The sequence below is a fragment of the Mustela erminea genome, chromosome 17 (assembly GCF_009829155.1).
Source record: "Mustela erminea isolate mMusErm1 chromosome 17, mMusErm1.Pri, whole genome shotgun sequence".
Lineage (NCBI taxonomy): Eukaryota > Metazoa > Chordata > Mammalia > Carnivora > Mustelidae > Mustela > Mustela erminea.
This window is the reverse complement of record NC_045630.1, coordinates 55,861,541-55,874,165: the sequence shown is the minus strand read 5'-3', so window position 1 is coordinate 55,874,165 and position 12,625 is coordinate 55,861,541. Positions and strand designations below refer to the sequence as shown.

The 12,625-nt window shown below is 37.3% G+C and overlaps 1 protein-coding gene across 1 annotated transcript in view; it reads left to right on the top strand.

The window, feature by feature from the left end:
* Positions 1-473: 473 nt before the first annotated feature.
* USH2A (usherin) overlaps positions 474-12,625 on the top strand; it is a 681,041-nt gene continuing 668,889 nt past the window's right edge. The window contains exons 1-2 of the mRNA XM_032319004.1: positions 474-955; positions 4,557-4,722. Coding sequence (XP_032174895.1) covers positions 474-955; positions 4,557-4,722 — 648 coding nt within the window. The remainder of the gene's footprint in view (positions 956-4,556; positions 4,723-12,625) is intronic.

Here is a 12,625-nt window from a genome sequence, read left to right as displayed (position 1 = left end):
TAGGCACCAAAATATATATGTATCCGTGTATAGCTGTACTTATAAGACTGGTTGTCATGTGGACTATTCCGGTATCTGATTTCTCCCCCAAATGAAGACAGTTACCAAAGGAAGGAGTCTTTTCCTCTAGACAATGTACTTGCAAGTGTTTTTTCTTTGAGAATTTCAACGATGTTTTCTGTCGGGGGCTCAAAGTCCTCGAGCCTGGGATGAACTTAAATTTTAACGATATAGCAGCTTTTCCTTGACACTTTGTTTTTGCTTCCCAGACACCAGCTGCTACTCATGCCTTTGCCATGGCCCAGAACGTCTCTGGTGTTACCTCGGTGTGAAAACGTGTATGCGGTTTCCTGAAAATGGAGTCTCTCAACATCACTTAGAGCACCCTGCTTCAAAGTGTGGCTGGCGAGTGGCATTGGTCTTGTTTTTTACTTAGGAATGCTTTGCTAGGAGAAGCATGCTTTTTGGTAAACATGAATGGCTGGGCTCTTTCCCTGGGCTTCTGCTTCTTGACCCATGTCACCAAAACCTTGATCTTTATGTATTTCACCGCCATCTCCTTGGCTGACTCGCGGGGTCTCTTCCCAAGGCTGGAGAATGTGGGAGCTTTCAAGAACGTGTCACTTGTGCCAACCCAAGCGACGTGTGGACTCCCAGACCGAAGCACTTTCTGTCACAGCTCTGCTGCTGCGGGTCTCGGGTTCTGTACCCAGCGGCTTTGCATTCAGGATTGCCCCTATAGATCTTCAACTCCCGTCTACACGGCCCTCTTTTCCAAAGGCCTCAGGAGCTGCATCACAGCAGACGAGCGTGATCTGTGTCCCAACTGCCAGAGCAATTCCACAAGTTTTATTTTTGGAAGTCACAAGAATTGCTTTGCTTCTCCTCCTTCTCCGAGGCTGGCGGCGTCATTTACTTTAGCCGTGTGGCTGAAACCTGAGCGAGAGGGTGTAATGTAAGTAGTAGAGTGAGTGTAAGTTTTCCTAGGGTCCTGGACCATCCGTACTAGTGACAGTGATGGCCACATGGATTCTAAACTAGACATGAAGGCTAACCCTGGAATTCGCGCGATTGAAGGTCAACTCCTTTGCTAGTCTTCCTCTTCAGGTTTCCTTTCCCAACGTTCCCCCCTAAATTTAGATTCTGTTCCTCTTTTTCATGGGTGAAGTGAGCCCTCAAAAAAGAATATGTTAAGACAGTTTCATTGCAGGCAGATCTGTTTCCCCGTCTCATTTATCTCCCAGCCACTGAGCCAATACTTTGGTCTTGGCCTTCAGAGGCTCAGCCTTAGTGAGAGTTTTAATGTGTAGGGGCTAGTGGTACAAATGATTGCTGTTTTCTAAGTTCTGATCTAGGTTTTTATAAGCAGCCCACTCCTGCCAGACTGTAAAATATTCATCAGGCAGAGAGCTTTCCGAGGGCTTAGGACTGTGTTTTATTCATCCTGATTTTCCCAAGAAGAGATGTTTGTTTGACTCATGGAAGATAACCCAATCATATGAGTTGAATACATGACTAATCCTCTAACTCTGAGAACATAACAGCTTTTGACCCTTTACCTTGTGGTGTTTTCTGATATATATATACATATATATATATATATATATATATATATATATATGCATAAGAGAGTCCCCAAAGCTTTTATGCCATCGATCATAGTAGAAATGCTTCTGGTGAGTGGACTGGGGGCCTCCTTCATATTATTTTTTGTTAGTCTGTATAACCACCTGTGTTTCATTCTGTAATAGCCTCTAAAACTGATCTCTCATGTGTTTTCCCTGTTTAGAGCCAATCTGGAGATTTGAATAAGTAAGGAAATTTTGAGACTTTTTTTTTTTGTTTGTTTGTTTTTTGCTTATCTTTTGTCTTCCTGTAGGGTTTTTGGCTCTTCCCCTCTGACAGTTTCTTTGTTTGAGAGTGTTGGCCAAATATCTAAAAACTTGTGAAACAAACCAGAAAAGTCTTATAATCTCATAAGCAAATATGACTTAAATGTCTTTCTTGTTTAGTTTTAATTTGCCAAGTGAAAGTTGACATTTTTTTTTTCATTTGGAGTTAAAATGATCACAAACCATTATCTCTATTTCTGTATCTCCTGTAAAAGCAAACCTTAGGTTTTTTGTTTATTTGTTTTGTTTTTTTATTGTTTGAAATGTCAATAAATCCAACCCACTCAGTTTATGTAAAGGGTCCAAAGAGACTTAAAAATTGTCTGTTGACAAATATGGCTAGGGAAAATTATTTTTCCCCAAGTTTTTTTTTTTCCATGGGATGTGTCTCTACCAAATTCTTCTTCTGTTGGTTTCATTTTGTATAAACAAGACAGGGGTATTGATGGAGGCAGTGGCACATGGTTTACGGTCTAGAGAGTTCCATGCATCAAGGTCGTTTCCATTCTCAAAACTAAAATAACTATGGGAATTGGGGGAATTTCGGGGTGTTTGCACTAGATAAGTAAAACAAACAAAGCATGGATTATCCAATTATTGTTTATCCAGGAGCAGAATAAATCCAGTTCCTAAATATTTTGCTACCTGCCTTCCTCTCACATTCATTATCTACCAAAGCTAGTATGTTTACAAGCAAACAAAATAGCAAGGAAGATAATCAATAACATATTAAGAAATGCATTTTCAGTAAGCTTGGGAAAATAAGCCTGCATTTGGCAAATACATTCTTGAGTAATGGTCAAATTTTAACTTGTTGATTTAAAACTCAAGAAAAATGAGTAGAGGCAAACTCTTCTTAGGTTGTTTGAGACCCGGACATCTGGAGGCAGGGGGTCAAGAGAGAGCAGTTTCATCCCAGGGATTTAGAAAGATCAACCCACCAGAGGGTTAAAAGAAAAAGAAATCACAGTAGAATTTCTATAAAGTTGAACCTGTTTGCCTGTGTTAAAAATATCCTTGTTCTCACGACTTTATCACCAAAAAATATATAAAATATAGGAAAACAGTGAAATAGTAACTATTAAGTGGCCTCCAATCTTATTTTCACCTCTCAACTCCAGGAAAGAATACATGCAAGTGAGAAGGAATAAATTGTGGAAAATGTGACCTTTAAGGAAAGTTTTAAAACCTCCTTAGCAATAGTTTTTGGTTGGCCCTATCTTACCTTTGTTTCTTTGATGCTTCCTCTTCTCGATTTGGTCTTCGACTCCTTAGTTTTTGGGTCTGCTGTATATCTGGTTCTGCTGTGCTCAGAAAACTCAGGAGCTAATGGGGAAAGACAGATCGATTGGTACCATTACCATTAACTGAACACCAACGAAGGCCGCTTAAGCTACCCTGAACCAGAGAAAAGGGTTCCAGGACCAGGCATGGCCCTGGATATGCCTGAGCTGAGTAGCAGGCAGCTGGTGAAGAAAAGGACCCAGACCCCTCCATGACCTGGTGAAGTTCTCCCCTCTGCTGAGTTCTTGTCTGTGACATGCAGGTTGATGGGCATCTTTAAGAGCTAGTTATTTGGGGAGATGTTAATAGCTAATGTCAGTGATACTTGTCTTTAAATAGCAGATCTTTTGGAGTAATCCACTCAGGAGGCTACTAGCAAGCATTCATCATGTTCTCTCTTCTGCTAAGAAGTTGACCCTCTAGATTGAAATGTAAGAGAGAGGAATGAGGCTTCGCTTCATAGCTGTTTCTGCTCAGGGAGTACAGAGTGGTCCGAAACATGCAATCATACACTCAACATAAGATAATTTATATGAAACATAAATTAATGTAGAAAATAAACATTTATAAAAACACCATTTGTCTATTTACAGCGATGGGAAAAGTGTGCCACTATGATGAGGATAAAATTGATTTTTAAAAAAATAACTGGGTAATTGGCCTGATATAAGACCTAGAAAATTTCTGAACGTTCTTCTGTTTTATCAAAATATTATTTCACTGTGGTCCTTAGAAGATTGTATGACCTTTCATCCAAGATCATTAATGTCCTGTCAGTGCCTCATTTGGGCTGTGTGGCCATGGAGAGCTCTTACAGACACTGGCTTTGGCTTCTGGCCAGTTGATGAGGAAGTAAGTAGAGTCTGCGTGCAGTTGTCCATTCTCCATTTCATCATGGGAATTCAATAGAGCAATTCTGACTTCAGGGCTAGCACTTCGAGTCTTCTATGGACACTAAATTCTCTTTACATTAAAAAAAAAAATTCTTTTTGCATGGATGACTCAATCCCCAAGCAGGACTTCATGTCTTGTACCTCTTCCTGTAAAGGAAATAGCAGAAGACTAATGAGCCAACAGGCTAAATGTTGGTTTTGCCTGATGATTCAAGCACTTTCGTTTTCATCATGAATCTCATAAAAGGTGTTGAGGTTCTGGTGAGTATATTGTAAATAAAAATTCCTATTTTTTTAAAATAAAAAAAAATAATTGGAGTATAATGAGTATAACTTGCTCTGAATATAATGGCATTCAGGCACTCATTCACTGGGTGCCCCTTTGAGGGGAGTTTGGGGTGATTTTCACACCACTGTAACTGCACCATGCCTTAGCCTGTCTTTTGGTTGGATGCTGATCTTTTCTCTCTCTTGGTTGCTTCCTAAGGTGTGTTATAGAAAAGACAGCGGATGGGCAGATTGTGTTCAAACTTACAATATCCGAGAAAGAGACCACGTTTTATTATCGCACAGTAAATGGTTTGCAGCCTCCAATAAAAGTAATGACACTGGGGAGAATTCTTGTGAAGAAATGGATTCATCTTAGTGTGCAGGTGAGTAAAATAAAAAATATTTAACATTTGGTTAAACACAAGGATCTGTCTTCCTTTCTTTCCTTTAAATGGCATCTTTCCACGAGGTCTGGAGCTGTTCTTTCCTATTTCATTTATGTGTAAATGACAACTAAAGAAAAATAACATTTAAATGACCTGGTGATGTAGCTCTTGATATTCCGGCATTCTCCCCTCAAAGTTGCTGTGAAAACTCCCACCAGAACTTGGGACAATGCTCTTTGGGGATAATAAGATCCTTAGGAAATTTTTGCTTAATTTGGTTAGGATATTATGTTAAAAAATGTGGCGGGCTCTTTCAGGGACTGGTACTGATTTTACTAGTTATGGCAGCATTAAAGCCCCCGCCTGGTTTTTACAGCTGTCTCTTGCAGATTGCGACTGATGATGTGAATAAAATTTGGCTGTTGCATTAAAATGCTGACCTTAGAACTAATGAACTTTACACTTCAGATGCTCAAAAGTGTTATATGATTACTTTAGTTGTCAGCCACAGTTTGTTTTAGCCTAAGAAGCTGTTAAAGGCTAATATAACTGTGAGAATCTGGTATTTTACAGTTCCTAGGAATGGAGATGGAGTTTATCCTTTTTTTTTTTTTTCAGGGTCCTATAAATGGCCCAATGCAACAAAAATCCCCACACGTGGCTTTCACAGCAGAAGTCCAGTGTACAGCAGTCCCCACCCCATGGGCTCAGAGGGGTGGCTGAAGAGTGGTTCATGCAAACCCCCTTCATACTAAAGGACTGTTGTGCCCTCTTTCTTATTATGGCAGTAATCTTTGATGTCTCACATTGTTCTTGCAACCTAAAGCAGGTTAGAAGTAGACTTCCTTCAGGGCCTTGAGAATTGTTATCTAGGTTTTAAAGTTTATTTTAGCACAGATATCATTCTTGAGGATTTCAATACACTTCGTACATATCCTTGTTTTGCCTGATTGTAACTGAAATTCCACCGCATCTTGGCGTAGTAGTACATTTAAAGCCTTAGGGAGAAAATTTGAAATATGAATGCAGAGAGGTAACAATGCTTGATTTCTATAGGAAGGTATTGACAGAGGAATATCTGATCAGTGTGTTTTGCCTTATCTACTCAGCTTTTACTTAGGATTTGAGTTTATCAAATGCAATTGACAGTAAGTGGTATTTCCATAGCACTAGGTTCAAAAGGAGGTTAAGTCATGCCTGGTGTTAAGGCCATGTTTAGCACACGATGGATTCCATCTGGTTGTGCTTACCTCTCATTTCCCAGGAGTTAGAGATAGGGGACTCCTATGTTCTGTATCTTGACATTGTCGATCCCACCCGCTGACCAGTGGGGCCCAGTTAGGTTATAATGTTAAAAAATATGGAAATAGAAACCGTTGAGGAAAAGGAATCAGCAGAAGATATCATATAGATAATGTTTGTTGCATATTTTTGCATCAGCAATGATAAAAAATATTTTTTACTTCTCTTTATTTTGCCTTATCTGTGAAACTGTGCCATGTTTTGGCAGGCAGTAGTACATTAAAAGCTTTACAAAAGAAAGTTTAAAATCCAAATGTGAAAAGGTAACCATGACTGAATTACTCTCCTGGGAGTAAAGTGCTCTTAGAGTGCCTATTGAAATCAGCATTATCATTTCAATACATGTCAAATATGAGTCATTTCCTAGTTTAGGCAAAAATTTCTTTATAAATCTTTAAATCTTTCCCTTCTTTCAAGAAAAGGTTAAAGTACTTATGATTTAATGAGGCTGCTTTATTTCATATCTGTTGGACTATCAAGAGAAAACTTGTCCTTTCCAATCTGTGTACTACTTTTTAAAATTTATTTTTACATAAGTTTCCCCCCGTTCCACATTGTAAGTTAAAACGACAGAACAGTCCTAAAACATTAGGACTACCCTATAGATCCGTCATTTGTTCGCCTGGCATTTTTTGGTGCATTTGGGGACAGCCCAGCGTTATGAGAATCTGGATTCATTCAAAGGAAAATTAGTGATTATTTATTCTCGATTGGAGATCTGCCTAGGGTTCCTTTAAATTGGACACCAGTCTGAACTCATTGAAGATACTATGAAATTTATAATAATACATTTTATAAATGTTTTAAAAGGAATGTGCTCTTTCTTTAAAGGTTGCTGTAAAGTAGTGGGGAGAACAAGAGATCAGATGTAGGGATAATTTATTCAGGTAATTCTTCTCTGTAGTCTTAGCAAAACCATTTGACTTGTGTGTTTTCTTCCTTATGTAAAAAGAGGTTTGGACTAGGTGACAAAAGGAAGCCTCCTTGAATTCCTTCTGAATTCACATAAAAAAGTAAGTGGAGTGTGGAGGGGAGGCACAGTTGAAGTTTAGAAGTCACTTGAGTTTTGTAGGGTTGTCTAGATGTAAGTGATGGAGCCAGCTCTGTGACCTGACCATTAGGCTTGTGCATTTTCCTCCTTCCCCATGCTGTCTGGTGTTCATAGAGAAACATTTTTTTGGCAGATTTTCATAGCCAGGATGGGGACAAGTGCAACTTGTAATTCTTTCACAGTATAACTGCAAAGAGTATATTTTTATATTAAAGGCAACTTACTGTTGCATTATTATATCATACATCCAAATTTTGTTTGACTTGGGGATTAGAGACTTCCATCATGCTGGGCATGGGATAGAACACATAACTGATAATCTGGTTTAGTCTCATTTCAAATTGCAAGCCTAATTAAAATGTATGCATATTTTTACTCATCTTCTAATATGACCACAAATGAATGAATTTATATGGAGTGTGCATGTGTGTGTGTGTATGCATATATGCATAAAAATAAAACATACACTTTTACTCATAAAATTGGCTCAGAAACCAGAATTTAACTTACAAAGGGCCAGTAACATAAAATTAATTAACAGATCTGACCTTACCCCTTACCTCAGACAGTTCACTCCATACCAGCTTTCCATCAGTAAAATCAGAATTTTCATTTCCCAAATTCCAAAAAAAGAAATGAGTTTCAAATAATTAAATCCCTAAGCAAAAATGATGCCAAGAAGAGTCAGACATACGGAACACTGAAGGTCTAGTTTCTTAAACAATAGATGCCCGATGTTATAGTAATGGATCTAACAGCTTTTATTCAAGAACTAGCATTTTGAAGCTTCAACCTGTTGGAAAATGATTAGTTTTTAAATTAATATTCATTCAGGGACTTGAATCTGACACTATTGCCAATTTAAATTTCACTTTGGGGTTTAATATATTGGCTATTTCAAATTACATCAAGCTGAAATTCGTTATGTCATATTTTTTATACTAAAACTGGAAAAAATCAATTCAGACTTTTTATTATCAAATGGGGAACACTGATAACATTAGCAGATTTTTTAAAGCTTGGTTTTCATATCAAATCAGCACGTGGTTTTTGGTTGTTTTAAGAGATCTCTTTTGATTTTTTTTTTCTTAAAAAGAGTTTGAAATACATAAAAGAGTTTTACTTTAGCAGTTTGTAATGGGTTGGGAGGTAGAATGACAAGGAAGCTTTTTCACATTTAACTGCCTATCATTTACAAGTCAAAGTTCAGACTTTCTTATGGAATAACTGGCTTCCTTTAAGGAGTTGTACACATTTTATAGGACCAAGAGCTGGTAAGAATCATTAGTATAGTAACCCTTGTAGTAATTATGTTAAAGTATGGTAAAACAATTTATAATTTGCAACTGATGAAGTAGTAACAAACATGCAAGCAAGACATGGTTCAGCAGTGGGCTTGCATGCATTTTCTATGATCTTTCAAAGGCTCCTGAATACACTGACAGTTCAAGAGCCAAAGATGGTTCTAGCCACGTTGAGGTAAAAAAAGAGCAGTTCTAATCTAATGCAATGAAGGAGAGAATGCATGGTAAATCAAGTTTTAGGAATCAATAGGTGAAGAATAGGGGTTTTATAATCACAGTTTGTTCATGAAATATGTTCTTTTGATTTATGTATTCAATCTGAAAAAGGGAAACTATTGATAGTTCTGGAGCAAAAGAAAATGCAATTTAGCCAACTCTTGCTGGAATAGATAAACCAAGGCTCTCAATTAATCTCTGGGGTATGTGCCCGTGTGCGTACTTTATAAAAGTATTCCGTATCTCTGTTGACTGAAGGAATATAGAATGTCCATGCAAGCTGATGGAAGCTTCCTCCTTCTGTCCAAAAAGCTCTGTGTGCTGGGATTTTCACGGGGACACTACCTCAACCCTCACTCCAGGAGAATCCCAATCCATATTGTTTAATAATTCCCATTGCTTTAAACTGTAACTATTGATATGTGTGGGTGCGAGGGTCAAACATTGCTATTTGTGCAAAGCCTTCTGTTTGTCTCCAGCTGCTGAATGTCTCCTGAATTAGTTGACTAGGTTTAGTCATCAAAAACTAATAACAATAGAATTTATCAAATTATATTTCAGAATTAGTTTAAAATGCTGTTAATAGTAGCTGCCATTACTGAGCTCTGATTATGCAGACTGTATTAAACATGGTATATGTTTAAATTTCAAATGCTTATAATAATTCTGTGTCATCGGCTTATCTCCATTTCACAGATGAGGAAAATGAACCTTAGGTAGGTTAGGTCAGATTTACAGCCTAGATTTATAGTCTCCAGTTTTTCTGACCTTTAGCAAATAATAATAATAATAATAATAAAAATAAAAATTGCCATGGACCTAGGTCACTATGATGATTTGAGGAATAAAGTTATTTGAATCCACTTACCCCAAAAAACAAGAACTGAAGACATAGCTATAAAGTAAATATTTTTCTGTTTGTAAATTTTTTAATGTATTTGTAATGCTTCCCATATTGGCATGATTTGTACAAATAATTAAAATCAGTGTATTTTACAATTATCTTCTCATTGAGACAAATGGTTTAAGTGCACAACAGTGTGGAATTTTATATAAAGTTCTGCTCAGTATATCTCTGGTTCACGGCAGTCAGGAACGGAACAACTATAGTGGGTTAAAGAAAGAATATCCTATTTACCCCATCCTGATCACTGGATCCATGACATAGAGAACCAAGGCATGTTATGATACAGTAAAAACAGAGGAGGATTCTTCCCACTTGATGATGGAGAGAGGTAAAACCACCCAAGTAAAAATTATTCTCTGTGTGTTTTTGCATGTGACTTCCAATATTTGGTAGGAAGGTGTGGCTTTAAATTTTGACATTTTACTTAAATTGTGCAACCTTCAGGAAAATCATGTAATTCCTTGAAATGTTGGATACCAATGACAAATATGGAACAAAGATAAACCCAGCCTATTTGGTTTACACCATAAATGTGATGTGTAAAGACAATAATGTCTGATAAACCACTTTATAATCTGTTATGATGGAGCTTACAGTCTATTAGGAGAAAAAGACAAAGAATCTCACCAATGAAAGCAAAATTATAACTGTGATATGTGCTGTGGGATCATATGAAGGACAATTTGATCAAATCACTGAAGTCAAGGAAGGCTTACTTAAAGAAATTACATTAGACATGTGTATTAGTTTTCCAGGCCTGCCCTAAAAAAAAGTCACCAACTGGGTAGCTTAAAACAACAGAAATTTATTCTTACACAGTTCTTGAAGCTAGAAATGTGAAATCACAGTGTCCACAAGACCATGCTCTCTCTCCCTCTGAAAACTGTAGAGGAGTAGCCTTCCTTGTTTCCTCTGCCTCCACTGTCACATGGCTCTCTTCTGCCCTTGTGTGTCACTGTCTTCTCGCCCTATAAAGACATGGTTATATTGGATTAGGACCCACCCTAATTCAGTATGACTTCATTTTAACTGATTGCATCTGGGAAAACCCTATTTCCAGTTGAGGTCCTATTTGTAAGCGCTGGGGATTAAGATTGTGGGCAACACAATTTGGTTGATAACAAAATGTGTACAGTAGAATGCATAGAATTCAACTAGGCAAAGAGAGGGGAGAAGGACATTCTATACATGCATAGTAAGTAGCACAAACATCCTTTTGTAAAAGAGAGTATGTTGCATGGGAGAAATTAAAAGACCAGTGTGGGTAGAGGGCAGCAAACGGGAACAGCATGTGCAATAAGCCAGAGGGGTTGGAAGAGGCTATATTTTAAAGAACATTGTTGATCATGTTAAAATGTTTTCAGTGGGACTCTACTGAAATGTTTTAGGTAGGGTACAGGTAATGGGGAAAGAAGGAGAAGCAGGGAAAAATATTTGACCTAAGCAGATGATCTTTTCATAAAAACCCCTTTGGTTCAGTAAAGGAGAATGGTTTGCATGAGGACAAGATTACAGGGTTGTTAGGCTGAGCTCATGTTCCCCAGTGATATATACAAGTATACTTTGAGCTATAGAGATGATAGAAGATATGTAGAGAAGTGGTCAGGTTTGAGAGTTCTTTGGGAATTTAAAACAAAGGACTTGCCAATGAAAGAAATTGGAGGTTAAGGGAAGAGAGTTGTGATAAATCCCATGTTCCTGGCTTGGACAAGTGTATGGGTAAGTTTCATTTGCTTAAATATAAACACTAGTAAGAGAATCAGATTTAAAAAAATATTTTATTTATTCATTTGACAGAGCACATAAGCTGGGGGGAGTCAGAGGGAGAGGGAGAAGCAGACTCCCCGCTGAGCTGGCTAGGAGCCTGATGTGGGGCTAGATCCAGGACCTGGAGATCATGATGCCTAACCATCTGAGCCACCCAGGCGCCTGAGAATCAGATTTTTGATACTTAGCACATATGAACTAGAATTCGGCTCAGGGCAATAATTCTCAACTGTAGAAATCATTAATGTCATGGAGACTTGAAAAAATATTCTGATGCCTACAATCAATGATTGGTCTGCATGAAGGCCAACCACTACCTCTTCTCTTCTTTCCTCTATGGGTTAACGTGGGTAACAAAGTAAGATAATCTGAATTCCAGACAGGAAAGGATCATCTTCTATTCAGGTATGTCAGGAAATATGAAAAAGAAGGTTAAGATGTGAATTAATTCTTGACGCTAGATAGGATTTAAGTAGGTGGGCAAGAAGAGGAAAAATTGGGTAGATCAAAATGGGAACAAGGCCTGGAAGGTGAAAATAGCAAAAGGTTTCAGTAAGAGTGGGGGTCTGAGTTTCTTAGAAAGAAATACATCATGTCTTAAATACAAAAGGCTGGAAAAAAAAAATAGCTTAGAGGTTTACATAGAGATATGGAGTTTGGTTTTTTTTTCCTCCTGACAAGCAACCCATTTTTTTCCCCACCTGTTCCTAATCCAGTCTATTTGATACTGGCTATAAGCCATTAGTATATAAGCAATGCATATATATACACACACATACACAAAAAGTTTAGCTAATATAAGCAGAAAATCATCACATAACATATTATAATGTTTACCTTGTATAAATCTGAATGTTATCAATCTAATATTTCACAGCAAAAATTTAAGTTCAGTAAGACCTTTCCTATGGAAAGACCTCCAATCAAGTTCTAAAGCAAGCCATGAGGAAATAAATGTTTAAACTTAGAAAATGGTATTTGAAGAAGGTACCCATTTTTCTTGCTTGAAAATTGCTTGAAAATGGTTGATTCTCAGCCAGTACCATCAACAGCCATAAATATATAGCCAATAGCTATAAAATACAAAAGGAAAATATATACAAATATTATAGTACACATTTATTACACATGTTACTAAAACTGAAAAGTGCTATAAAAAGAAGAGTCTTTTTCAGTGTCTACTTATTTGTATTCGACAATCTCTAGTCTTGAAAATACCACTATGGTAATTCTGTAAAATTTGCAGCAGTCAAAATTTGACGGTAGTGCTTTTTAAAACCTATATTATTTAATGGAATTGTCATTTATATTATATCACTTTCATCTAAAAGCCAAATATAATAAGATGGATAA